We start from the raw sequence: 27,544 nt of genomic DNA, 5'->3' as shown, positions 1-27,544 counted from the left end.
TTGTCAGAATGAAGTCCCTGAGCCTGAACCCGACTGTGATCCGGTCTCTGTAAAGGCGGCCCAATCTCTGTGGAGTGACCGTGTCTCTCTGGCTGGCAATAATGAGTTCACCATTGATGTCCAGGACTATGTGCCCTTTGGTAGGCTTTTCAGCTGATTGGTCTGAGTCACTGATCATAACCTGAAAAACAAACAGAAACACATGTCAAATGTCATAATCTTTTAAAAAAAAATTGTTATTTCCATTCACATACCTTTTTGTGTTTTTTGGATATTACACATAGACTGTAAAAAATATGGACGTAGTATCCATGACGTCACCCATAAGTTTCTGAACACTGCAAAAGAAGCTACAAGTAGGCGTGGCCAACCGTCACCATTTTGTTCGCTCGTCATCGTACTGACCGCGGCATACCAAACAAGGGCAAAGAGGCGGAGAGTGAGCGGAGCTACAGACACCTGCTGGCATTTTGCTTAGACCTGGCTCAGACAGACTTTACTTTAGAAGAAACGCTTAATACTTCATTACCTGCGACTCGTTTGTGTTCTGACCACTTGTGCTTGGTTGTACACTATATCAATAAAGTGTTTAGACTTTTAAAAACACTGTAGTAATACATTGAGCCACTAAACGTTGTACTTATGTTTTTCTGCAGGAGAAAAACCCAAATTACTTCAAAACACTTCAAATGTAGTCCGTGTTAGTAAATGCAAGACTATTGATGAAATCCAGGCATAACACTGTATGACAACGCTTCAGATGATGTTTTATAGCCTACAGCTAATCAATCTGTCAGATTCTGGAGTGCATTATAGGTCTAAAGAACATTATAAATGATAAATGATCTTAAATAAAACAAATACATTTATAGAGATGGTATACAAATATATAATTTCACTCACCTAGGAAATAGAGGCAACTCGAACGGTTTGTGAGCACAATTAAGTGCACGCAGCATGCTATAGAATCAGAATCAGAATCAGTTTTATTGCCAAGTGTGCTTCACACACACAAGGAATTTGTTTTGGCTACAGAAGCTTCCAGTGTACATAAAGTGACAAGTGACAACACAAAATAAATCTGAAAAAATAAAATAATAATAATAAAAAATGATGAACATTAAACAGATGCGGTTAGTGAAGAAACCTGGATGTTGAGTTGTATGTACAGATTGTTATAAATATACAGGTTATAAATATACTATAAAGATACTATAGTATCTGATAATTACAGGAAATAATTCCAAAAGGCAACTGACTGTGTAAAAAAGCATTAAACAAAACAAAGATACGATGTATATGCCGAGCTCAACAGCTAATCAGCCGGAATCAGCTGAAGTGAGGAGACAGCGAGCAGCGAGACCTAGCTGTCACTCAAGTGTCCACGCCCTTAATTATGCAGACTTAATATAACTTAATAAAAACCAAACGGATGAGTTATAAAAAAATTCACCCCCTCACAGTTGTCATGAAGGGTTATCATGGCTGTATGCAGCAAAGCCATCTTTTGTACCAGGCTGTAAACGTATTTATCAGCTGTAAAAATGGCCAATTTACCAATGCAGTCAGAAATCATTTGGATATTCTAGAGCCAGCCCCCCAAGGCGAGTCAATGAATTGCAGTTTTAGTTACTTCCGTATTGGCTTCCTGAGGGAGAGCGGGAGGTTGCCACTTGATATTACATAAAAACATTGAAGTGATATAATACACTGCATGAATGCAATTTTGAAAACTACATTAAAAAAGGTACATTTGGATAACATTATAAATTCCTTTATCGCCATGTTTGATCAATTTAATGCTTCCATGCTTAATAAAAGTAAAGGTTTTAAAGGTTTTTAAAAGAAAAAAAAAAACTAACCCAAAATCTTTCAGTATATGCAGAAACACTCTAAAGGCACTATATAAGATACACCTTGCTAATACCAGATTGGACCACTTTTGCCTTCAGAATTGCCTTAATTCTTTGTGGCTTGCATTTGGCAAATGCGGGAAACATTATTTCTCAGAGATTGAGTTTGGTTTAGACCTGATAACATCAAATCTGTCAGTCATACAGCCATGAAGCGAATCTGCTGAATTGACAACTGGTGACTGTTTAGGCCATTTGTGTATAGTAAACTCATGGTCATGTTCTAGAAACAGTTTGAGATGACCTGACCTGAAGATGAGGACATTGTGAAACCAACCAGAACTGATGCTTATTGGATAGTTTAGTTTTTTTTTTGGACATTTCTCTATAAACCCTAGTAAGGGTTGTGTGTGGAAAACCCAGATAGTGTCTTAAATATTCAGACCAGCCCATCTTGTAAAGTCATTTAAGGTGGCATTAAATCAAAATTAACTGTTTTTATATATATATATATATATATATATATATATATATATATATATATATATATATATATATATATATATATTAGTAGTTTGTGGTATAAACAATCTGTGCTCTTTAATATTTAGTAAACATTAATTAATTCATTTTCCTTAGGCTTAATGCCTTATTTATCAGGGATCACCATAACGGAATGAACCGCCAGCTATTCCAGCATATGTTTTACACAGTGGATGCCCTTCCTGCTGCAACCCAGTACTGGGAAACACGCATACACATACACTCAATCACACACACTCATACACTATGGCCAATTTATTTTATTCAATTCACCTATAGTGCATGTCTTTGGACTGTGGGGAAGCCGCAGCACCCAGAGGAAACTCACGCAAACATGGAGAGAAAATGCAGACTCCACACAAAAATGGCAACTGACCCAGCCGGGACTTGAACCAGCCACCTGCTTGCTGTAGGGTGACAGTGCTAACCACTGAGCCACCTTGCTGCCCTAGTAAACATTCATTTGCCTTCATAATCTTTAATCAAATACCATAACCTCCCCTCGAAATGACTTTTCTTCACTTCTGGTCACATGAAATGCCTTCAGTTCTTTATTGCAGGTTATCAGGCCCTGTCAGGTTTCTGCCCTGATTTTGTCCATTCGTCAATCTTCTTTTATTTTGTTAGCAATGCCCATCTCTCAGTGATCCAATCAGCTCTCAAAGGGCGAAATCATGCTCCACGCTACTATTTTTTTTTTTCATTTGAGGACCATTTCAATTAGATGTACAGTTGAAGTCAAAGTTATTAGGCCCCCTGAATTATTAGCCCCCCTGTTTATTTCCCCCCCAATTTCTGTTTAACAGTTCAACACATTTCTAAACATAATAGTTTTAATAACTCATTTCTAATAACTGATATATTTCATCTGTGTCATGATGACAGTAAATAATATTTTACTAATAATAGTACTAAATAATATTGTACAGCTTAGTGACATTTAAAGGCTTAACTAGGTTAATTAGGTTAACTTTGCAGGTTTGTGTAATTAGGCAAGTTATTGTATAACGATGGTTTGTTCTGTAATATCAAAAAATACATATAGCTTTAAGGGGCTAATAATTTTATTCCTAAAATGTTGTTTAACCATTTTAAAAACTGCTTTTATTCTAGCCAAGATAAAACAAATAAGACTTTATCCGGAAGAAAAAATATTATCAGACATACTGTGAAAATTTCCTTGCTCTGTCATTTGGGAAATATTTAAAAAAGAAAATTCAAAGGGCTGCTAATTATTCTGACTTCAACTGTATGAAACTGTGAGAATGGTACTTTTAGGATCTTAAATGTAAATTATTTATTTGTTTAAGTTTTTCTCACTAGCTTTTTTTATGTTTTCTGTCATTACAAAAAATGATACACAAAATAAACAAAATAAAATCCAGCATACATTCTATAATAAATTTGGTCATAATGGAAGAATATATTCTACCCATTTTCTCCATGTCTCATTAAACTCCTCAGTCTGTAAACGACAGTTCATTGTTAGCCTCTCCATCTCATAGATTTCATAAATTGTCAAACCAGCAGGGTTTATATGGTCATGGAAAACCTGGAAAAGTCATGAAATTTTGGCAACAGAAAAACCCACAAAGTTTTGGAAAAGTCATGGAAAACAGATATCTCTGTACACTTGAATATAGGTTGTTTACTTTTCTGTCCTTTGCCAATCACATACTCTCACATTATTAGTGCGGTGTAAGAATTATCAAAATCAATTTTAAAAAGATCTAAATATAAATTTTAACTAAATAGATTGTTGAGTGTTTTACAATATGCTGTAATAAATTTGAACATGCATTGTTTTTCTTTTATCACGCATAGACTTTGCATGAAACATTAGGTAATGAAAATTTACTTGAAAGTCTGGGAAAAATCACGGAAAAGTCATGGAATATTAGTAGTAAAAATGTGTATGAACCCTGATCTAGTCACTAATTTAAAGTATTTCAAGCTGTAACCATATTTTGGTTATGGTTTTTTAAAGGCTATCAGCAAAATTTTTAGTCGGATTTTTCTTCTAGCATAGGATTTTTTTTAGCCCTAAGTATAGAGTTGAGAAAGAAAAATCGATGGGGATATGGAAATATATTCTCTAAATTCTCTGAATTTCTTGCCAAAATGCCTGAATTTTTAAACATTTTCAGAATATATGTAAACGATTCACTTCATTTGAGCCACATAGTCTCCAGCAGACTGCATTTTTGTTTAAGTATATTCTCTGCTCAGGGGTGACGAAAAAATGAATGATGTTTTTCCAACCAAATTCCCTTCAGTCTGAGGAGGATGTTGATTTCCACTGTGTTTTTAAAATACTTTTCCACTCTATTACCCTCTTTTTCCCATTTATTTTTAATATAATATGTGTTCTCTAAATTACTGTCTTGTAGACTTCTATAATTTAGTAATTATTTTGGTCATATTGGCTCCTTTACAAGCTGAGATAAATATTGTAGGAAGACTGTTATTTTTGTTTTCATCGCTGTTTCTAATGTTTTTATTTTAGTGCCTTATTCCAAACTTTAAAACTAGTGTCTGTTTTGTTTGGGGCAAATGTGGAGTCAAAAGCTGTTCATTTCAGTACTGTAAGTTGTTGTTATATTGCGTGATGTTATGCAATAGGGTTACCTTTTTATATTCCCCTCTCAGTTCAGTGCAAAGCCAAGTTCCTGTCCCCCAGTTTCCACATCGATGAGCCTGTCCAGCTGCATGTCTACGTGAGAGCCGACTGTCCACATCCGGTGCGCTTCTCAAAGCTGTGCGTCAGCCTCAGCAACCAGGTACAGCATATATAAAACACACACACAGACACACATACATACTACTTAGATTTTGTTCCTCAATGGTTTTGTTTAAATTGCAGGAGTATAACCAGTACTGTTTGCTTGAAGACGCTTATAAAGGCAAGGATATTCTAGAACCTTCCTCCCAGGAAAACATGTGTCTCGTCCCTGGCAAAACCCGCAAGTACTGCTTCAACTTTGTAGCCAAAACAGAAGATGTTGGAAAGAAAATTGAGGTACGAACCTCTTCATTAGATTAAAGGGATAGTTCACACAAAATTAATATTCTGTCATCATTTTCCCACCCTCCACTTACTTGTTTCAAACCTGTTTGAGTTTCTTTCTTCTGTTGAGCACAAAGGAAGATATACTGAAGAATGTCAGCAATAACAGCCAATTTGTGTTCCTCCATATTTCTTCATCGAAGTTCTTCACAATACTTATCCATCCTCAGAACTGTCCCTTTGTAATTTAGTCAAATTTGTAAACATAGCTGTTTTGCAGATAGCGCTTCTGCTTTTTGAATTCTAGTGACAACATTTTTATCCTATGGTTAAGCATTTTGGTTTGTATGGATCAAAAGCAGCTGCGTGCTAAAGTTTTAGGGTGATTTCACACCTAGACATTTGTTTTGGAACCTGGCTCATTTGCCCCATTAGCTCGGTTTGTTTAGCATATGTGAACACCCCGATCGCGATCTGGCGTCAAAACAATGGCTCGATTGAAGCAAACTCTGGAGCGGATCGATTATAGTGAGAAGGCAATACGATCTAACGAACCAGGCTGTATCCCAGTGTATCATGGATATGTAATAGCCATACATATGGCTATATGAATGAGAATTATGAGTAGGCCGGGATGTCATCATTTCTACTGGTAAATGTGTGTTTAATTTTGATTACGAAAATGAAAGCATGTTGAAATATTAACGAGGGCTGTTTATCCATTAGGAACATTAACCAAAATTACCATTAGAAATGTTTTCTGTATTTTATTCTTATAATATTTTGTAGTAGGCCTAATGTTTTAATCATTTCTACAATGACACCTCGAAAGAAAGATCAACATTGATCTGCTTCATGATCTGACTGCAGTCTCGGTTCATCTGTTATTTCTCTCTATAATGTATTTCTGCACAGAATGTTGTTAAAAATCTGCAGATTTATGCGGAGTGATTTTAGGAGTATCGTAACTAAAAACGTAATATATGAAATAAAAATAATATCTTTTTATCTTTTATTTAATGTTAACAATGCAAATCCAATTAGATCCACTTATTTGTTAAGTGATATTGGTCTCTCACGTAATATATCTACTGAAAGACAGAACATATGACTTAATTAACTGTATTGTAAATAAATCATGTGAACATTTTCATATTAGTCAATAATATTACTGAAATTAATTTAAAAACTGAATAAAAGTAACTTTACACAAGTAAATAAATAGCTTCGATGGGCTAAAAATCTGCAGATTTCTGCAGACCCAGATTCCGTGTCGGCCTAACTATAATGCATAATTCCAGCCAACGTTTTTTTTTTCCAAGCTTATAATTAATAATGACAAGAAAGTTATTAAATGTCTTATTTTAAAATAACTAATTAAATGTCACAAAAATGACAGCCAACAGATTGATCGGTTCAATAGATAGAGTTGTACATCCCATGACAACTGAAATGAGGCTATTTATGAGAAAATCTTAACTCAAATCTTAACTCATAACTCATCTTGATTTATATTCGGTGACTGTCTGTGGGTGTCACTATTCAAAATTAAAGTGCGGCTTTTCACTTATAATGTCTTATTGCTCATCATCATAAATTAAAATAACGATGTATGACAGCTGAGTGGAATATATAGGACTTTGTTTGTTTGTTTGTTTTGGTCCATTTAGAAACTTTGCCATGTGAAAGTGTACCGCACAAAGAGCAAAAAGCTACACATTGTAACAGTTTTAATGTTTGTTTCAAGATCTATTTTTATTAATTAATGAATTGACCAATTTTGAATATCATTTTGGTCACACTTTAGTTTGGGGATCAGCTCACACTAATTAAAGTCGGTGTGAAATCAAAATTTTACGATGTTTATTTTGCTAGCTTACTTTGTTACTTTATTCGTAAAATAACAAAAATAATTGTTTAATCCGTACAAGTTAACCCAATGAATTTTTTTGTCTGATCGTTTGCTTTCGTGTTTGGAGTGCCAGTCCTTCTGTTGACATCAACTTCAGGACTTCCATAGCAACTGTATAATAATGCCCTCTCTTACCGTTAGTTTGCTATGAGGGAATAATGCACAAAAATAAATCCCCGTCCCCTACTTAAAATTCTATTTCAGTTGGAAGTACATCAACATACTGAAATAAAAGTCTCAGCAACTTCAGTTTCACCTGGACTTTAACTTACTTTTGCCTCAAATAACCATCTAATTGTCTTGCTTTTAAGGATTAAAGCGCTGTTAAGTTTTGGGTATCAAGGGACCTGATATTGTCATGCAAAGCCTGACCCTCTTAGTGTTTGCAAATACAAACACAGCTTCTTTCGAGCTCATTTCTGGTTAATGATGTCAGAATTTACCAGTATTTTAAAATGGGTGTGTGAATGGTCCTTTCCGGAAAACTTCCGGAACATCCTTGCTAGTGTGAACATCACTTTTTTGAATGTACCTGTAAAGTTGTTTTGGAAATTTTCTGGATATTTACTGGTATCACTAAGTGAAAAGGGGCTGCTTTTTCCAAACATTCCTCAAAACATCTTGTTTTGTGTTCAACAGAAGAAAGAAACTTAAGCAAGTTTAGAACCACTTCAATGTGAGTAAATTAGGAAATTAGCATTTTTGTGTGAACTGTCCCTTTAAATTCTGATCTTGTGATGTCACAGATTCGCAGCTGATTAGTGTTTGATGTTTGTCTGGTTTTGTCTTTCAGATCACCAGTGTGGGACTCATGTTAGGTCGAGAAACGGGCCGTTACGTCTATCTGAACTGGCGGGGCGGTTGGGGAGATGCGGCCTCTTCCCATGAGACTTTGCAAGCTTCCCGCTCTTTTAAGAGGAGGACACGCCTCCCTGAGCAGCATGTGGACTGGGACACAGTGTCTATACAGTCTAGTACTATGTAAGTTAATTGAAAATCAGTATAGAAAACAAGTAAATCACTACCAGTCAATACAGAAATGTATGGTTTAAATGTATAGTTATTTTTTTAAAGGTATAGTTCACCCAGAAATGCATCAAATCAGAGGTCAGCCCAAAAAAAATTGCCAAGAACTCACATTTGGCAACCGCAGGAAGTGAGTGATTTGTTAAATTTGTTAAAAACACATTGATTCTGTTGATAAGACATGTATTAACCCATTGGCGCTGTAAAAATGCCATTAACCGACACCATTATACAGCTTGGAAGATCCAGGATAAAATTTAAAACAACTCCGACTGTGTTTGTAGAGGAACCGACAGTTTTACCCTGAAAATAACCAGTCTGTCGCATGAAGAAGAGCTGAAGTCAAGAGATTCAATTAAAGAAAGATGTTTGCAGTTTCATCAGCAGAAGCCAGTTTCAGCAATCTCGTAGAGTTCGTAGGCCACTCTGCATACAATCACAAAATCAATTATACTCTCACATAACATCATTAACTGCGTCAAACATATAGGTGTTTTAATCTGACTGTTTAAAACACACATAGACTTGATAGAAAATGTCCGTGTGTGTAATTCCGGACTCTATCTTTCAATGATTACTAAGGCCTTACATACAAAAGTCAGACAGCGCTAGGGTAACAGTTGTTTCCAATCCTTCAAGAGTTCAGGTCCGCTCAAGAGGTCTCCATGACCTCTGACTTAGCTTGGTAGATCGTGAGGAAACAGATCATTTGCAATGGCACACATATTATTCCATTTTTACTGTGAAAAGGGATTACACTAAGGTCATCATACAGTATAATCAAGGCTCTTAAAATTTCAACTTCATTAATAATCATAAAGACATAACGAAGGATATGTGTTACTCCATCCTGGAGCGGACATCCATCAGAAAACCCATGCCTTCAGTGTTCATCTGAAAAAAGAAAGACTAAACACTGAGGATGGCTTGAGTATTATGGGTTATTTTCATTTCTGGGTAAACTATTCCTTTAAGCTACTATGAAATAAAAAAAATAATGACTGATCTTTCCTCCCTAGTGATTGGTAAATCATTAGAAATGTTTGTTTAATCTGAAATGTTTTGACTTCAAATTATTCCCGTCATCCCTGTAGGATTATCTCTAGAGTGCCCAAAATCTCTGTACAGCTGACTCATGAGCCTCCAGCGCTGACCAATGAGATGTTCTGTATGACTGTTACCATCAAATCAGAAGAAGACACTGTGGCCAAAGACATCAAACTCACTGCAGGCCTCAAACCAGGTACTGTCTGGAAGAAAATTATTGTAATTTTTTTTTCTTTTTGTTGGACTGTTCTTACCAATGTTTTATGTCATATCTTGATACACTTGGTTCTATCTAGTGTTTTTTAATAAAAAAAAATAAAATAAAATTAGTTTTTGGAGATTTTGAGCAAGTGATTGACTATATATACTGTGGCTACAGAAATTATTCAAAACCCTTTAAATTTTTTCACTCTTTGTTATATTGCAGCCATTTGCTAAAATCATTTAAGCTATTTTTGTCCTAATTAATGTACACACAGCTCCCCATTTTGACAGAAACACTCAAAATTGTTGACTTTTTTGCAGATTTATTAAAAAAGAAAAACTTAAATATCACATGGTCCTAAGTATTCAGACCCTTTGCTGTGACATTCATATATTTAACTCAGGTGCTGTCCGTTTCTTCTGATCATCCTTGAGATGGTGCTGCATTTGAGTCCAGCTGTGTTTGATTATACTGATTGGAGTTGATTAGGAAAGCCACACACCTGTCTATAAAAGACCTTACAGCTCACAATGCATGTCAGAGCAATTGTTGCACAGAATTGTTGGCAAGGCACAGATGTGGCCAAGGTTACAAAACATTTCAGCTGCACTTAAGGTTCCTAAGAGCACAGTGGCCTCCATAATCCTTAAATGGAAAATGTTTGGGACGACTAGAACCCTTGCTAGAGCTGGTCGTTCGACTAAACTGAGCTATTGGGGGAGAAGAGCCTTGGTGAGAGAGGTAAAGAAGAACCCAAAGGTCACTGTGGCTGAACTCAAGAGATGCAGTCGGGAGATGAGAAAAAGTAGTAGAAAGTCAACCATCACTGCAGCCCTCCACCAGTTGGGGCTTTATGGTAGAGTGGCCCGACGGAAGCTTCTCCTCAGTGCAAGACACTTAAAACACCTGAAGGACTCCAAGATGGTGAGAAATAAGATTCTCTGGTCTGATGACCAAGACCAAGATGCAACTTTTTGAACCTCAATTCTAAGCGGTATGTATAAAGAAAACCAGGCACTGCTCATCACCTGTCCAATACAGTCCCAACAGTAAAGTATGGTGGTGGCAGCATCCTGCTGTGGGGGTATTTTTCAGCTGCAGGGACTGGACGACTGGTTGCAATCGATGGAAAGATAAATGCCAGGTACAGTGACAGGACCTCAGACTAGGCTGAAAGTTTACTTTTTACCAAGACAATGACCTTAAGGACGCAGCTAAAATAATGAAGGAGTGGCTTAACAACAACTTTGTGTCGGTTCTTGAATGGTCCAGCCAGAGTCCTGACTTAAACCCAATTGAGCATCTATGTAGAGACCTAAAAATGGCTGTTTACCATCCAACCTGACAGAACTGGAGAGGATCTGCGAAGATGAATGACAGAGGATCTCCAAATCCAGGTGTGAAAAACTTGTTGCATCTTTCCCAAAAAGACTCATGTCTGTATTAGATCAAATAAGTGCTTCTACTAAATACTGAACAAAGGGTCTGAATACTTAGGACCATGTGATTTCAGTTTTTCTGTTTATATAAATCAAAAATATCAACAATTCTGTGTTTTTCTAACAATATGGGGCGCTGTGTGTACATTAATGAGGACAAAATGACTGCAATATAATAAAGAGGGAAAAATTTAAGGGGGTCTGAATACTTTCTGTTCGCACTGTATATGTAGTTATAAATATAGTTTAAAAACGTATATACTGTTAAAATATGACAAAAAAGAGGCACTTTACAGTGTGAAGCAACCTGAATGTGCTTTAAATATCTACAAGCACTGTGATAGATTATTTTACTATTTTTTGCTTAGCGATATTGCTGTTTGATTATTATTGACGTCATAGACAGCAGTGACTCTAATAGGCTGGTGCTAATGCACAGATTTCCATTAACATATCAAACGTTGTGTACTGTCCTTGAAACATAACATGTTTACATTTCATTTCACATCATAAAAGCATTTTAGATGAAAGTGCATTCAAGTCTCAAGAACCCTTTTGAATGAACTGGCTCAAAGCACCCATATATGTTAATATGAATCTGTGCATTAGTCTATTAAACCTGCCGCTGTCTATGATGTCATCAGAAATACTCAAACATACTTCAAGCACACTTCAGAGCAAACGTGCACATGAGCACTTAAAAGCAGCCTTCTGTAAGTAAGTGAGCTCTGTGTGTGCAGCATACTTCATTCCAAATGGCTTTATTAGAGCATTTGAATGAGGGGAAAACACAAACACAACCAAGTTAAACCACACATTGCAATAATGTTTTTTTAAAGTTAAGCTGGCACAATATATTGTGATAATAATATATTTAATATTCATATAGATGTGCAATAAATAAAATATAATTAAATATGAAAAGTATTTGTTTGTTGCATGCATACACTACCTGACAAAAGGCTTGCTGCCTATACAAGTTTTATCAACAGCAAATAATAACTTCTCTTCTAGTTGATCATTTGGTATCAAAAGTAGCTTATATGAAAGGCAAAGGCCTCTAGATTACGCTTATTTACCAAAATAATATATGATCATGCCTTGATTTTTAATTATTTAATTAGGACAGTAAAGTCTGACTTTGCTAAGACAAAAGTCTTGTCACTAAACAGAAATAATGTCCAGTATAGAATATAAAGTCATGGTGCAGTGGAAAAAGAATTAATATTGTGTATGACCCCCATGAGCTTGGAGAACTGCATCCATACATCTCTGCAATGACTCAAATAATTATTAATAAAGTCATCTGTAATGGCAAAGAAAGCGTTCTTACAAGACTCCCAGAGTTCATCAAGATTTTTTGGATTCATCTTCAATGCCTCCTCAATACATACTCAATAATGTTCACATCTGGTGACTGGGCTGGCCAATCCTGGAGCACCTTGACCTACTTTGGTTTCCGGAACTTTGATGTGGAGGCTGAAGTATGAAGTATGCTGAAGAATTAGCCCTCTCCTGTGGTTTGTAATGTAATGAGCAGCACAAATATCTTGATACCTCAGGCTGTTGATGTTGTCATCCACTCTGCAGATCTCTGTCATGCCCCCATACTAAATGTAACCCTTAACCATGATTTTTCCATCACCAAACTTGACTGATATCTGTGAGAATCTTGGGTCCATGCTGGTTCCAGTAGGTCTTCTGCAGTATTTGTGATGATTGGGAAGCAGTTCAACATGATTCATCAGAAAAATCTACCTGCTGCCACTTTTCCAAATTATCAACTAGAAGTCAAGTTTTTATTTGTTGCTCTTACAACTGGGATGAACGACAAGACTTTTGTCAGGTAGTGTAGGTTGTTTTCCAGTTTGACCAATCAGATGGTACCTTTCTGGTAATTAGTCATTAGATACTGTAATTTTTCGATATTCATTCATTCATTTTTTTTCGGCTTAGTCCCTTTATTAATCTGGGGTCGCCACAGCGGAATGAACCGCCAATTTATCCAGCATATGTTTTACGCAGCGGATGCCCTTCCAGCCGCAACCCATCTCTGGGAAACGTCTATACACATTCACATACTCATTCACATTCATACATTACAGACAATTTAGCCTACCCAATTCACCTGTACCACATATTTTTGGACTGTGGGGGAAACCGGAGCACCCTGAGGAAACCAACGCGAATGCAAGGAAAACATGCAAACTCCACACTGAAACGCCAACTGACCCAGCCGAGGCTCGAAACAGTGACCTTCATGCTGTGAGGCGACAGCACTACCTACCGCGCCACTGCGTCGCCTTTTTTGATATTATTTAATAGTAATTATTTTGATAGCGTTTAGTAACTATTCTGTTGTTACTTATAGCAAATTCCAAAGTTTTGGTCTCTAGTTTGTATTCCAATAGTGACCAGTACATGGTAAATGACAGTTAATATATTAGAAATACTAGTTCTTATTCATTAGTCACTTGTATCTGTTAAATACTAGATTTTTGCATACTAGTATTTATTAGTTAGACACTTATTCTATCTATTAATTAAAATGTTATGCAATTTTATACATTTCAATTGGCAGCAAATGCCATTGCACGTTGAAGTTAAAAATGTTGAAATTTAGAATTTTTTAGAATTAATTTCAGCCAGAGAAATGTCATGCGTTAATTTTTCTTGCATTCTTATTTGTGTTTATCGTGTTATTCTATTATATTAGGCCAGGATGCCAATCTCACACAGTCCACCCAAATCACACTAAACGGCTCCGAGGTGTGTGACGATTCTCATCCCGCCCTGCTTCCTGACATTCCCCTCGGAGATCTGCAACCTGGCCAGAAGGTACCACTTCTTTTACAATGAATAAAATATTCATTCAATGGTCTTGACTCAAGTGTAATGTCGTAAACTTCTTGTTATCTCGTGTGTCAGATTGTGAAGCCTCTGTATATCCGCTGCGTGAGCACTGGATCCAGAATATTACTGTTTCATGTAGCCTATTCAGTGAGCGCCACGGTCGAGGGCAAGGACATTACTTGCAAGTGTCACAAAGTACGTAATGTATCCTTAGGTTTTGTTAAAAGGATATCACACATGAAACTTAATTTATGAATAATTTTTACACCGGTATTCAGTTTCATTCACGGAGTTGTGTGTTTTTCACTTACAGGATGAAACTGTTACTGTCGAAACGGTTGTTCCCTTTGAAGTGGCTATGAAGTTTGTGTCCAGTAAGGTAAGAGGTTTCACTTGGGGGATTTCGGTAATGAAAATCCATGGTCGTTTACTTGTTTCAAGCTCAAATTTACTTTCTTCTGGGGAAAACAAAACTGTTCAGCTGCTATTTTTCAATAATACAGACAGAGGTGAATAGGGACAGCTGGCATACTTCAAAAGTTAGGGGTGGGTGTTATGATTAGGCCCACACGGAATCTGTGCGTGCAGAATTCTGCAGATTTGCCGCAGATTTCCACAGATTTTTAGCCCATCATTAATTCTGTTTATTTACTTGAGTAAATGTGTGTAAATCTATATTTATTCAGTTTTTAAATTAATTTCAGTAGTATTATTGACTAATATGAAAATGTTCATCTGATTTATGTACAATGCAATTTGTACAGTCATATTTTTTGTCTTTTAGTAGATCTATCATATGAGAGACTTGCTTTGTTCACTAAATAAAGTGAATCTAATTGGATTTGCATTTTAAACATTAAATAAAAGTTAAAAAGATACTATTTTTTATTTCACATATTAAGGTTTTAGTTATGATACTCCCAAAATAATTCCGCAGAAATCCGCAGATTTTTACCAAAATTCTCAGCAGAAATAGCAAAAAACGTCCGCAGATTCCGTCTGGCCCTGGTTATGATCAAGGTTCTTACGGGGTGCTGGAAATACCTGAAAATGCTTCAATTTTGTGTTTTCATGATTTAAAAAGTGCTTAAATTTTGGAAAAACTGCTTGAAAATGTAATTGTATTGCTTTCATAATTATTTGTTACTAAATAGGTAATAATAATTAACTACTTAAAACCATTTTTGTTTTGCCTTTGCATCAAATGAAACTCATCTGTAGCATGATCTACCAATCTTGGGCTTGAGGAAAACATTTCATCAAATATTTCCTTTAATTCTGTACTATACGATATGATACTATAAGTTACAGTACTATACGATACAATACAATACAATATAGCATCTGAAATCATGTATATGTATGTAAATTTTCACACTTGTAAAGTGCTAGAAACGTTTAAAAATGCATCTTGGAAAGTGCTATAAACTTAAATTTGACTAGTTTAACTATCCCTCCTGCTGTAGTCACTGTGCAGTCTGTAGGGCTTTCACAGCAGATGCAGAAAGCACTTCGATAAAAACCCATTGATTTTAAAGGCTTGTGCTGTGCAAGGGTGGTTTGTTGCTGTGGCAACCAAAGCACAAGAGCAGCAGAGTGCAGATCTTCTCTGTGGTAATTCCGCTCATGTACACATATATTTTAACGTAATTACTATCACCAGAAAAGCAGAGTCTGCTCAAATTACACTGAACAACGCATTCATATGTAGTACACTTGTTCCTGCTGCTTTCAGTGGTGCTACTGTCCTGTTATGGTAACGCTGGTAAAATGAAACCTCTCGACTAGTTCACTGTCAATAAAATTTAATCAATAAAATGTGATTATTTTATTGAGTTACATAAAAAAAGGCTTAATTTATTTGTCTTTATTTAATTAAATAATAAATTATTATTACAAAGCATTATTGGTTTCGGTTTTGGTCTTCAGCCAAGTGCATCCAAAAGTTTTGGTTTCAGTTTTGACTTTTTGGTGCATCTCTTTTTAATATAAATCACATTCCTAAATCCAAAAAAAATATTTTAAGCCAAATTTTAAAAAGAGGGTTTTATTTCAAACACATGGTGTGAGTAGTTATGCAAGTACCGATGTAAATAAATTAAAATGGATTGTTGATTAAAATGCTAAAGTGAATGTGGACTTAATCTTTTCTGCAGAGGTGGCATCAGAATACAAATATTCAAAATTCTGAAGCTTAATATACAGAATTAGTTTGATACATCGGTCACTGACAACATATACAGTGGGGGAAATAAATACTGAACATGTCACCATTTTTCTCAGAAAACATATTTCTTTAGGTGCCGTTGACTTGAAATTATCACCGGATGTTGGTAACAACCAAAGAAATCCATATATGCAAAGAAAACAAAACTAATAAGTTTAGTTATTAAGTTATGTGTAATAAAATGAAATGACACAGGCGAAAACTATTGAACACATGAAGAAAGGGAGGTGTAGAAAGGTAGTGAAAGCCCAGTAAGCAGCTGGAATCTCTCAGTAGTTCTTCAGCAACCCTCTACCATTGTAAATTAATATTAGCTGCTTCAGTCCAACATCTACTGTACATTACGAGGATGATGAACATGAAACCATGGTGGACATTTCAGCAAGACAATGATCCAAAACGCAGCCAAGTAAACTCTCTAATGCTTTCAGAGAAAGAAAATCAAGCTGTAGAGTGGCCAAGCCAATCACCTGACTTGAATCCAATAGAAAATACAGAATAAAGATCAGATTTGATAGACGAGACCCACAGAACCATCAAGATTTTTACAATCTGTTGAAGTCTGTGAAAAACTCACAGCTGAGTAATTCATGTGACTTCATTCTCCATATGATATTTGGTTCAATTTCATGTCATCAGCTTCTTTAGAAATATAATTCCCAGGAAAAAAACATGATGTGTTCTATATTTATTTTCCCTATTGTAAATACACATTTTGTTACTGGTAAAGTCAGACATTTTGAAATTATCAGATTCAGATAAATGTCTATGTTTTTTTGTGTGTGTGTGTGTATGCATGCGTGCGTGTGTGTGTGTCAGTTTGAGCATTTGGAGCGCGTGTATGTGGATATCCCATTCTTGCTGATGATGGATATTTTGAGTGCGTCTCCCTGGCCAATCCAGCTGGTGGAAAGTGAAGTCCAGCTGGCCTCCAGTATGACCGCCATTGATCAGCCCCAAAGTCAAGTGGAAGGAGGTGGGAGACCTTGATTCCTGATCCTTAGATTGTACTAAATATACATAGAGAAGGATAGTTCACCCAAAAATGAACATCTACACACTATGTTTTCACCCTTATGTGGTTATAAACCTTTTTTGTGTTGTTGAACACAAAAGAAGATGTTTAGAAGAATGTTATAAACCAGAAACAATTGAGTTCCTTTGTAAGAAAAAAAGCACCATGGAAGTCATTGGTTTCTGATTTTCAGCATTTTTCAAAATAACTTGTTTTGTGTTCAACAGAAGAAGCAAATTCAGACAGGTTTAAATAAAGTGAAGGGTGAGTAAATGATGAGTTTTGGGTGAACTATGCCTTTAATTGGGTTAATTAATCCTGTAGATGGAATTTGAGGAGCTCTTGTGCACTACTGTAAATATGCTCACTGATGAGCTTTCTTTGTGTTGTGTGTTTAGTCACGCTGCAGACTAGTGAGTGTGCCAGTGAGTGTTTCCTGCTTAAATGTCCTCCTGTTCAGAACGGCACCAGCACTGTCGCCTCAGGACACTACATCATTTCCTGGAAGAGGTAGGGCTGTGCAATTAATCGAAAATTCGGTTTGGATTTCGATTTTGGCTTCTAACGATTATGAAAAGGCATCAGTTGAGATAAACAATTATTGCATCATATACCGCCCCCTTTCCCGTTGTACACATTTGTTGCTCTGCAAAGCTCAGTTCCACGTGAAAATGACTAAAAGCATGTACCGTAATGTAATTTTTGCAGCACGGGATGCGCATCGTTCATTGCACATTCGAATCATTCATGTTTTTAAAACCGCGAATGAGATCGCATGCTGTTGTGTGTGTGCCTGCTCAGCCTCAGAGACGAGCAGAGCACACACACATCTAAAGTCGTCTTAATGTGAGCGCGTTAATGGTCAAATAGGTGTCAAAACACAGTGTTTGGTGATTATTCATATTAACCCTCATTTGTGTAATAAACAAACGAGTTGAGAATCAAAAGACATGCGAAAGAGAAACTATTAATCAGAACCACACTGCTCTTAAAGTGACAGCGCACAATATTCCTGCTGCAGACTGTTTTTATCATTATCAAACAACATAAGGAGAAAATCACTCACTGCTCTTGACTGAGGGAGTTTTGTAGCTTAAGTTTTTTTTTTCTTACAGTGAAGATGCTTAAAGCACAGTTTGTTTCATATTTTCATATTCTATTTCCCTTTTCTTATTTACAGGGTGGACAATAACTGTATATACAGTTGAAGTCAGAATTATTAGCCCTCCTGAATTTATAGCGACCCTTTCCTCCCTCAATTTCTGTATGATGGAAAGAAGTTTTTTCAACACATTTATAAACAGAATAGTTTTAATAACTCATTTCTAATATTTCTTTTGTCTTTGCTATGATGACAGTAAATAATATTTTACTAGATATCTTTCTAAATACAAGCATTCAGATTAAAGTGCGATTCAAAGGCTTAATTCGGGTAATTAGGCAAGTCATTGTATAACAGTAGTTTCTTCTGCAGACAATCAAAAGAATATATTGCTTAAGGGGGCTTAAAATATTGACCTTAAAAAAGGTTTAAAAATATTTAAACCTGCTTTTATTCTAGCCAAAATAAAACAAATCAGACTTTCTCCAGAAGAAAAAATATTTTAGGAAATACTGTTAAAAATTCCTTGCTCTGTTTAACATCATTTGGAAATTTTTATTAATAAAAAAAATTCACAGAAGGGCGAATAATCTTGACTTCAACTGATAATCGTTTTGAATAATCGTGATTACAATTATTACCAAAGTAATGGTGGTTATGATTTTTCCCATTACCGAGCAGCCGTAGGAAGAGGTGACCACTATCTTTATACATTCTTATTTAGCTACAAGGTGTTTTACATAAAACTAAAGTTTTATCATCACTTACTCTCATGCCTATACCAATAATGATAATAATCATTAATACTATTGGTTCTCTCTAAAATAGACTGGACAAAAAGTGACGCTCATGCACCCACAGTGCTGCTCTCAGGAGTGCGAGACATTCTTTAAGCAGCAGCGGTTGCTTTCACTTTAACCATTCTTTGAATAGATCATTAAAGGGGAAATGAAGCGCTTAGTCAAGTTTACTTTATTCTGTACATTGGATTCCACTTTAATGAAAATACATTAAACAAACTCGATTAATGTAACCATTTAGCAGAAAAGGATGTGTTTTACTGTAGATTTTAGACCTAGGGTGCAGCCATCTTGGAATGTCGCTGTGTCTGACGTCAAGGGGTTGGTTGAGTTTCCTTTGCTGAACAGAAACAATGGAAGTAAAGGAGACTGTAAACCCTAATTTAACCCAATTTCCTATACGCTATATTTCATTGCACAACAATCAATCTATCAATTTTTTGCCTATAAAAGAGAAATCACAGTTTAATTTGTTATTATTAGATCATTTAAAAATTTCACCTTTCCTGCTGTGCATTAACTAAGCTGTTGAATAGTCAACGTATGAGGCGGCTAGGCTAAGCTAGCTTCAATTTTGATTAAATTATTTTCTAATCGGTTGCGTAATATGTCGTGAATATACCCCTGTAATGCATACTGCAGTCCTTTTTTGTCTGGCTTTCTCAGATATCTCACCTGTTCACCAAAAAATGACTAATTATATCCCTGGCAGGGTCTGACACCGGCGCATACATATTGTAATAGACGTGGCAGAAACGAAAGTTTGACAGGCGTAACAACAGTAACTAAGGAGGGTGGTGCTTAGGGAAGGGTCAATTCACTCACTCGTTTCATTCACTCCTTCAAGTGGACTACTGTAGGGAATAGTTGATGAGGGTATAGGGGGTGATTTCGGCTACAGTAAATAAGTGAACATACAAGCTCAACCATGCCTGCTTGAAATATGAAAATGAACCCTTATTGGTTCTTGCAAGTCAGGCAAATATGAATACCATGCACTTTCTTTTTTAGCTGATCTGTGTCTTAATTTATGTCTGTTCATCATGTAAGTGACCTTGTCTCTTCAGATAAAATCAGTCAGGTCTGGATTTTGGGTAAACGTGACTTTTAGTGGCAGAAAACGTGTGTATCTCATCGATTTGATTGAAATATTTCTGTTCTTAATATGAATTAATCTCTTAAGAGTTTGGAACTGTACAACAGATTTATCATTTTTGAGTGAATTAAAGGGATTATTAAAGGGATAGTTCATCCAAAATTGAAAATTCTATCATTTATTCACCTTACATTTGTTACAAACCTCTTTAAGATTATTTCTTCTATCGAACACAAAAGAAGATATTTTGAAGAATGCTGGAAACCTGCAACCATTGACTTTCATAGTATTTGTTTTTTCCTGCTATGGAAGTAACAATGGTTACAGGTTGCCAGCTTTCTTCAAAATATCTTCTTTTGTGTTTAACAGAAGAAGAAAAAACTCCTAACCACTTGAAGGGTGAGTAAAAAGTGAGTATATTTTCATTTTTGTGTGAACTATCCCTTTAACTCTGACTTCTCAAACATACCGATTTTAAATTCCTGCATGCTTTTATTGTTTTCTATCCAGAAAGTCTACATTTACTGAGACGTCAGTGGTGAGAACCGTCATTACTCTGCCACATGTGATGGTGGAGAATATTCCACTATATGTCCATGCAGGTCAGTCTTGACATTAAAATCAGTCATTTTGATCAGTGTTTCTCAACCACGTTCTTAGAGGACCACCAGCTCTGACAATTTTCCATGTCTCCTTAACCAAACACACCTGATTCATATCATCAGCTCATTAGCAGAGGCTGAAAGAGCTGTAATGGGTATGACAGGCAAAGGAGACATTCAAAACATGCAGTGCTGGTGGTCCTTCAGGAACGTGGTTGAGAAATACTGATTAGATTGAATTATGTGAGATTAATGTTTTTATTGTTTTCTTCTTTGGTGTTGTAGAGGTGCCGTCGTTTGGACGTGTGCGCGAGTCTTTACCAGTTCGGTACCATCTAGAAAATCGGACTGGCTTGGTTCAGGATGTCGAGATCAGTGTGGAGCCCAGTGATGCTTTTATGTTTAGTGGACTCAAACAGGTCAGTGCAGAAGGTTGCTTCATGCATTCTTCACACACAGTTGAAGTCAGAATTGTCAGCCCTCCTGGATATTTGTAAACATAATAGTTTTAATAACTCATTTCTAATAGCTGATTTCTTTGCTCTTTGACAGGATGACAGTACATAATATTTACTAGATATTTATCAAGATACTAGTATTCAGCTCCAAGTGACATTCAAGGGGTTAGCTAGGTTAATTAGGCTAATTCGGTAAGTTAGGGTAATTAGGCTGGTTATTGTATAACAGTGGTTTGTTCTGTAGAGAATCTGAAAAATTATAGCTTAAGGGGGCTAATAATGTTGACCTTAAAATGGTTTTCAAAAATTAAAAAACTGCTTTTATCCTAGCCGAAATAAAACAAATAGGACTTATTATAGAAAAATATTATCAGAAATACTGTGAAAATTTTTTTGCTCTGGTAAACATAATTTGGGAAATATCTAAAAAAGAAAAAGAATCACAGGAGGGTTAATTATTTTGACTTCAACTGTATGAATGCTTTTTATATGGGTCAAAATTGTTCTTTTGTGCCATAAAATTTTGGAATATTGTAAATTTCCTACTGTAAATATATCAAAACTCATTTTTTGATTAGTATTTGCATAGCTAAGACCAATTAACAAGTTGGACGGCTTGTGACTTGGAGTTACCCTGGAGTACTTTTTTTTGAGATTTTAACAGATTTGTGGGTGTTGAGCATCAGTTAAGACAACGTTAGCACCTGTCAGCTTTAATTGTGGGGAAAACTGGATAATTTTGAGCTTTTGTCAACTAATTTAATCTTCTGGGTTTAAAATAATTATTGGGGTGAAATCAAAGTCAGTGACGTAGCACACATCTGCTAGTGAAGTGATGACGCATCGGTTTCTCATTATTATTCATAGCGGAGTTTTCTTATCCTATGAGAAGAGCCTGATTCTTAACTATCCATGAGCACACATGCTTTCTGAAGGCAAGGCAGACCTGCCAAGCTGTGTGACTCAATGACTGGGTAAGACCGCGTCCCCGGATGGCACGGGTCGTATGTGTTTGTTTCCATGATCCACAGGGTTTATTGCATGTTTTTTTTCCCTCGATGCTGTCAGGGCCGATACAGCAAAGCTGTTGGTTTGCAGCAAACTTTTTGTCAGGAGAGCTTTATGAGAATTGGAGAATGGCAGACTTTTTCTTTTATCAGTTGAATTCATTACCATTCAGACATGTCACCTATCCGTGCTGCTGTGTTTACCTATGTTTAAAATCCTCCAGATTACTGGCAGGGTTAATGGCTGGAATAGACACGACATGAAACCTGCTGCACTGCTATCCACTGTGTCTGCATTCAGACCTGGGGGTTGAGGAGGAGAGAAGTCCTCCTCATTTATAGTGTTTGTATAAACACGATTATCTTTATAATGATATAACAAATTATAGTCATGTGTATATGAAATTATGAAATAATAAATGTACCAGAGTATTAAATTACTGTTTAGTTCTTTCATTTTAACATTGTAAACTATAAAATCATGGGTCTCCTCATGGTTTGTGAGAGTAGCTGACAACAGTTTTTTGCTCCCCTCTTTTCCCCCTGCTCTGCCGGCCACGTCCACTCCTCCCTCTGCTCGCAGAGCTCCAAGCCCATCATGAAGCATTTTTTTAAATTTTTTGATGTAGACTTGAACTGAAAGAGGGGAGTTTCATGGACCTTTAAAGGTGATTTTTTCCTCAATACTTCGATTATTTTTTATTTTTTTAATCTCAGATGACAGATTTTCAAATAGTTATATCTCGGTCTAATATTCTCTTTTCCTAACCAACCATTCATCAATCATACATGAATGGAAAGCTATTTATTAAACTTTTGGGTGATGTATAAATCTCAATTTAATTTTTTTTTCTTTAATTGACCGGTCTTGTGGTCCAGGCTCACATATATTGCAGAAAAACCAAATACAGTTAAAGTCAGAATTATCAAACCCCCTGAATTATTAGCCCCCCTGTTTATTCTTTTCCCTAGTTTCTGTTTAACGGAGAGAAGATTTTTTTCAACACATTTCTAAACATAATAGTTTTAATAACTCATTTCTAATAATTGATTTATTTTATCTTTACCATGCTGACAGTAAATAATATTTACTAGATGTTTTTCAAGACACTTCTATACAGCCTAAAGTGACATGCAAAGGCTTAACTGGGTTAATTAGGTTAACTAGGCAGGAAAGGGTAATTAGGCAAGTTATTGTATAACAATGGTTTGTTCTGTAGACTGTCAAAAAAAATTAGCTTAAACGGGCTAATAATTTTGACCTTAAAATGGTTTTTAAAAAATGTAAAAAAAACTGCTTTTATTCTAGCTGAAATAAAGCAAATGACTTTCTCCAGAAGAAAAAATATTATTGGACAAACTGTGAAAATTTCCTTGCTCTATTAAACATCATTTGGGAAATATTTTAAAAAGAAAAAAACATTCAACGAGGGGCTAATAATTCTTTCAACTGTATTTAAATATCAGTTTTTTTTTACCAGCATGTAGTTCCAGCTTCCAGCACAGTCACTCAGAAGGCCTGGTTCTCGTTCTGTGTCTGTGTGCAGGTGCGAATGAGGATTTTGCCGGGTGCTGAACAGGAGATGTTGTATAATTTCTATCCTCTGATGGCGGGATATCAAGTCCTCCCTCAGCTCAACATCAACCTGCTGCGCTTTCCAAACATCTCCAGTCAGCTGCTGCGCCGTTTTCTACCATCGCGCATCTTTGTCAAGGTAATCAGTCAAGACGTCATTCAAACTGTTTAGCCATCAATTAAGTCTTGGTGAAAGATAATGCTATTTCATGCAATTAAGGGTAAATTATGATACAAACTGTGGTGGTGGTAATTTTTCTAGTGCTGCTTTTTTTTACACACTAGTAAAGTGTTCATACTACCTCAAGGGTATATATTAGAACCTAAAAACATCAAAGGATACAGTTTAGATGCTAATATGTACCTTTTAAAGTCACTGTGAAATCAAAATAGTTTTTTAGATTATAGTATCAGTATTAGCAAAGTCCCTTTAAGACAAGTCATTTCACTCGGTGGCCATCTTTGAAACGACTCTTGGGCAGTATGCCACACACACACACACACGCACACACACACACACACACACACACAAAGATAGTAACTCATCAGGGACTGATTATATGGACTATGTATTTACCTCTAACACACACACGTGGCTGAGTCTTGTTGGCACATACCCTGTAACATTGCGAAGCATTTTTCGTGTTTAGTCTCTCCGTGTTTTGACCCTCGCATTGTTTTATTGTTTATCCTGTTTGCCTATTGCCAATGTACGATTACGTTACATATTTGGAATCATCAATAAAATTAAACAACTGTCTCAAAACTTTAATTTCTAAACATTAGAATCGAACAATATCAGCATTTTTTTTAAATCAAAATTTTCTTTTATTTTGTATTTTTTGAACACAGAAAAAACATAGCATAGACAATCAGCATATAGCAAAGTGCATAGGTATACATGTAATAACCAATATACAGGCTGTTAAATAATAGTCTTCAAATGAATCGTCTTGATGACGTGTCTTCAGCGTTTTCGGCGTGACGTGGATACGAAACTTTAGCCCCGCCCAGTTGTTGCACGCGCAAACCCGGGAAAATTTAAACCTGTGGCCCCGCCCACTAGCACAGTAGCAAAGCCGATTTGTTTACGGATTTAAATGCGTTTGTGAGCTCGCGTTCCACCGCCGATTGTCGTTGCTATGGCCATCAGCTGTTCTTGCACACTTACACAAGTTCGGGGTGAGGTGTCTGAATAACACTCAGGGTCGGAGCAAGGTAAACTGGTGCTCTAGGTGAACAGCGATCACGCCACCCTCCACCTGAAAGTGAAAAAGAAAGTGACCGGTTTGCGGATGAAAGTGAGGACCGGGAGGGAGGGGGTGGGTGTCGCGGATGAAGGTGAGGACCGGGGGGTTTGCGGATGCCGCCTTCACTATTCTGCCGCCCTGATAACACTGATGAGAACCGGGTACTGTGAACTATGGTGTTAGTAACTAATATGAATCGTGTATGCTCTCTGACTACTTCTATATTGTTGATAAACTGTGCTGGGCATTTCACTCTGTCTCGCGCTGAACGCTGTCAGTGTCGACCAATCCCTGCTACAGGCTGTCATCGGTCCAATCAGTGCAGATTAGCTTCTCGCTAAGGAGGGGTTTGAAAACAAATGAATCGCTGAACGATTCATATGGGAGTCGCTGGGATAATTAGGTAAAAATAAATGCATATTATAAGACCATGAAAGTGTTTTTTGACCTTACATGCATATTAGACTGTTGTTGGAGACCCTTACAACCTAAATATGACCCTATTTAATGTATAATAGGGACTCTTTAATATATTTGAAGTGGTCTCCTAACTGTCACGATCACCAGCAATCTAGGTTTTGCAGATCGCTGAAAAAAATGCTTTATCATCCGCACTACAGTTCTGCCACTATATGAACTACAAATCCCAGAAGTCATTGCTCCAATCACTCCTGCCACAGATGACAGTCATCTGGACACTCACACACACACACACACACACACACACACACAAAGATAATAACTCATCATGGACTGATTATATGGACTATGTATTTACCTCTAAAACACACACACACACACGTGGCTGAGTCTTGTTGGGACATACCCTGTAACATTGCGAAGCGTTTTTCGTGTTTAGTCTCTCCGTGTTTTGACCCTCGCATTGTTTTATTGTTTATCCTGCCTGCCACCTGAATTGGCCATTTGCTTGTTATCTGACTACGCTTCTGGATTTCCATGGACCATCGCCTGCCTGACCATTCTCTGTGTAATAAAGTACTGCACGAGGATCCTCAACTCAGTTTTCCAGCATCCTTGTGTTACACTAACATTTCCAGAGTCGTGTTTCTATAAATTTTATTTTTATTTCCGAAACTTTTTGTCATTTCCGTTGTAATTTTCACTTTTTTGAGGGGACAACTTAATTCTTTTATGTTCATTCCACTTTTCCAAAACACAATTGTGTGAAACCCAGCATTTATTTTACAGTGTATAGTCATTAATCAAGCTGAAACCACTTCTTCAGTTTGAGTGTGTGAATCTCTCTGTGTACATTTATTTCAGGAGTGTAATAGTCACTGTCTTGTGTGTGTTTGTGTGTGTGTGTGTGATTTCTCAGCCTCAAGGCAGAAATGGAGACACTTCTATAGAAGCAGCGTGAGGAAGAGCGAATCACATCTCCTAACTCCCACTGCAGGATGAAGACTGAACATTCCTCAGAGAACACACACCTTTACAGCTTAAGGATTTGAACATGTGAATGTTAGAAATCACAGTTGATTTGTTTGTTGTGTGACATGTCTAGAGCGTGTTGCTTGTTAAAACCAGGCTGAAATGATTTGTTTTTAATCTAACAGATTTCATCTACAGTACTGCTAACCACCGTATTCTTGAAAGATGGTCCTGTAACTAAAACTACATAACTAATAATGTTTGAAGTCATTAAACTGACATGGCACTATAGCTGGTGTTGTCATTGAGATGTGGGGATGTGATTGTTTATTGAAGCTTTTAATAGGATAGTTTGCACAAAAATATTCTGTCAATATTCACTTATCCTCATGTTGTCCCAAACCAACACATATTAGGATATTTTGGACGAAGTCTTAAGCTTGACAGGCATAAAGGGTAAATTGCTGCACCCTATACTGACACTGAGGAGAAACCGTTGAGTAAAGTCATAATTTTTGTTTTAAGTGCACACAAAATTCTTGTATCTTGATGATATTCTGAACAATTAAAGGCATATAGTCTGTTTTTAGGATGTTTTGGTCAAAATTTTCCTGTCAACATGGCTGTGTATGGAGAATTTTAATTAAAATATCTTAATTTGTGTTCTGAAGATGAACAAAGTCTTAGGACTTTGGAACGACATGAGGTTAAATAGTTACTAATTTAATTTTCATTCTTGGGTGAACTAGCCCAAAAAATCGTCATGGATTGCAAGTTCGGATAGAAGAAGGACTGCTGATGGCTCAGAGAAACCCCAAAAGACACTTAGGAATGTTTGCAGAGGTGTCAGCTGTGTCATTTGGTAAGTTTGTCATTGACTTGTTTGGAAATTTAAAAATCTAAAATGTATTTGATTAGTAAGCTTTTACATGCAATACGCACATATTGGCACATATTGAGTACAGTTCACTTTCACATATTGCATTTGAATGGAATTGGTAGCCCTACCCTGTAGTTATTTGTGTCTGTAGCGAGTGGGGCGGGGCTGAGAGCCGTGAGAGTTGTAAAAAGCTGGTAGCGGGAGTGTTAACAACTGTCACCTGTGTGCACCACCTGTCTCGAGTCTCAAGGAGG

At 36.4% G+C, this 27,544-nt stretch overlaps 1 protein-coding gene across 1 annotated transcript in view; it reads left to right on the top strand.

Annotated features, from left to right (window-relative positions):
- trappc11 (trafficking protein particle complex subunit 11) overlaps positions 1-26,699 on the top strand; it is a 53,268-nt gene extending 26,569 nt beyond the window's left edge. Inside the window, exons 16-29 of the mRNA XM_056472193.1 lie at positions 8-140; positions 5,046-5,176; positions 5,260-5,415; positions 8,109-8,296; positions 9,436-9,584; positions 13,749-13,870; positions 13,961-14,080; positions 14,199-14,264; positions 16,932-17,088; positions 17,526-17,637; positions 20,636-20,727; positions 21,013-21,146; positions 23,740-23,907; positions 26,358-26,699. Coding sequence (XP_056328168.1) covers positions 8-140; positions 5,046-5,176; positions 5,260-5,415; positions 8,109-8,296; positions 9,436-9,584; positions 13,749-13,870; positions 13,961-14,080; positions 14,199-14,264; positions 16,932-17,088; positions 17,526-17,637; positions 20,636-20,727; positions 21,013-21,146; positions 23,740-23,907; positions 26,358-26,399 — 1,770 coding nt within the window. The 3' untranslated portion in view covers positions 26,400-26,699. The remainder of the gene's footprint in view (positions 1-7; positions 141-5,045; positions 5,177-5,259; positions 5,416-8,108; positions 8,297-9,435; positions 9,585-13,748; positions 13,871-13,960; positions 14,081-14,198; positions 14,265-16,931; positions 17,089-17,525; positions 17,638-20,635; positions 20,728-21,012; positions 21,147-23,739; positions 23,908-26,357) is intronic.
- The last annotated feature ends 845 nt before the right edge of the window (positions 26,700-27,544 follow it).

The sequence above is a fragment of the Danio aesculapii genome, chromosome 14 (genome assembly GCF_903798145.1).
Source record: "Danio aesculapii chromosome 14, fDanAes4.1, whole genome shotgun sequence".
In the NCBI taxonomy this organism is placed as follows: Eukaryota; Metazoa; Chordata; class Actinopteri; order Cypriniformes; family Danionidae; genus Danio; species Danio aesculapii.
This window is presented reverse-complemented; position numbering and strand designations above follow the sequence as displayed.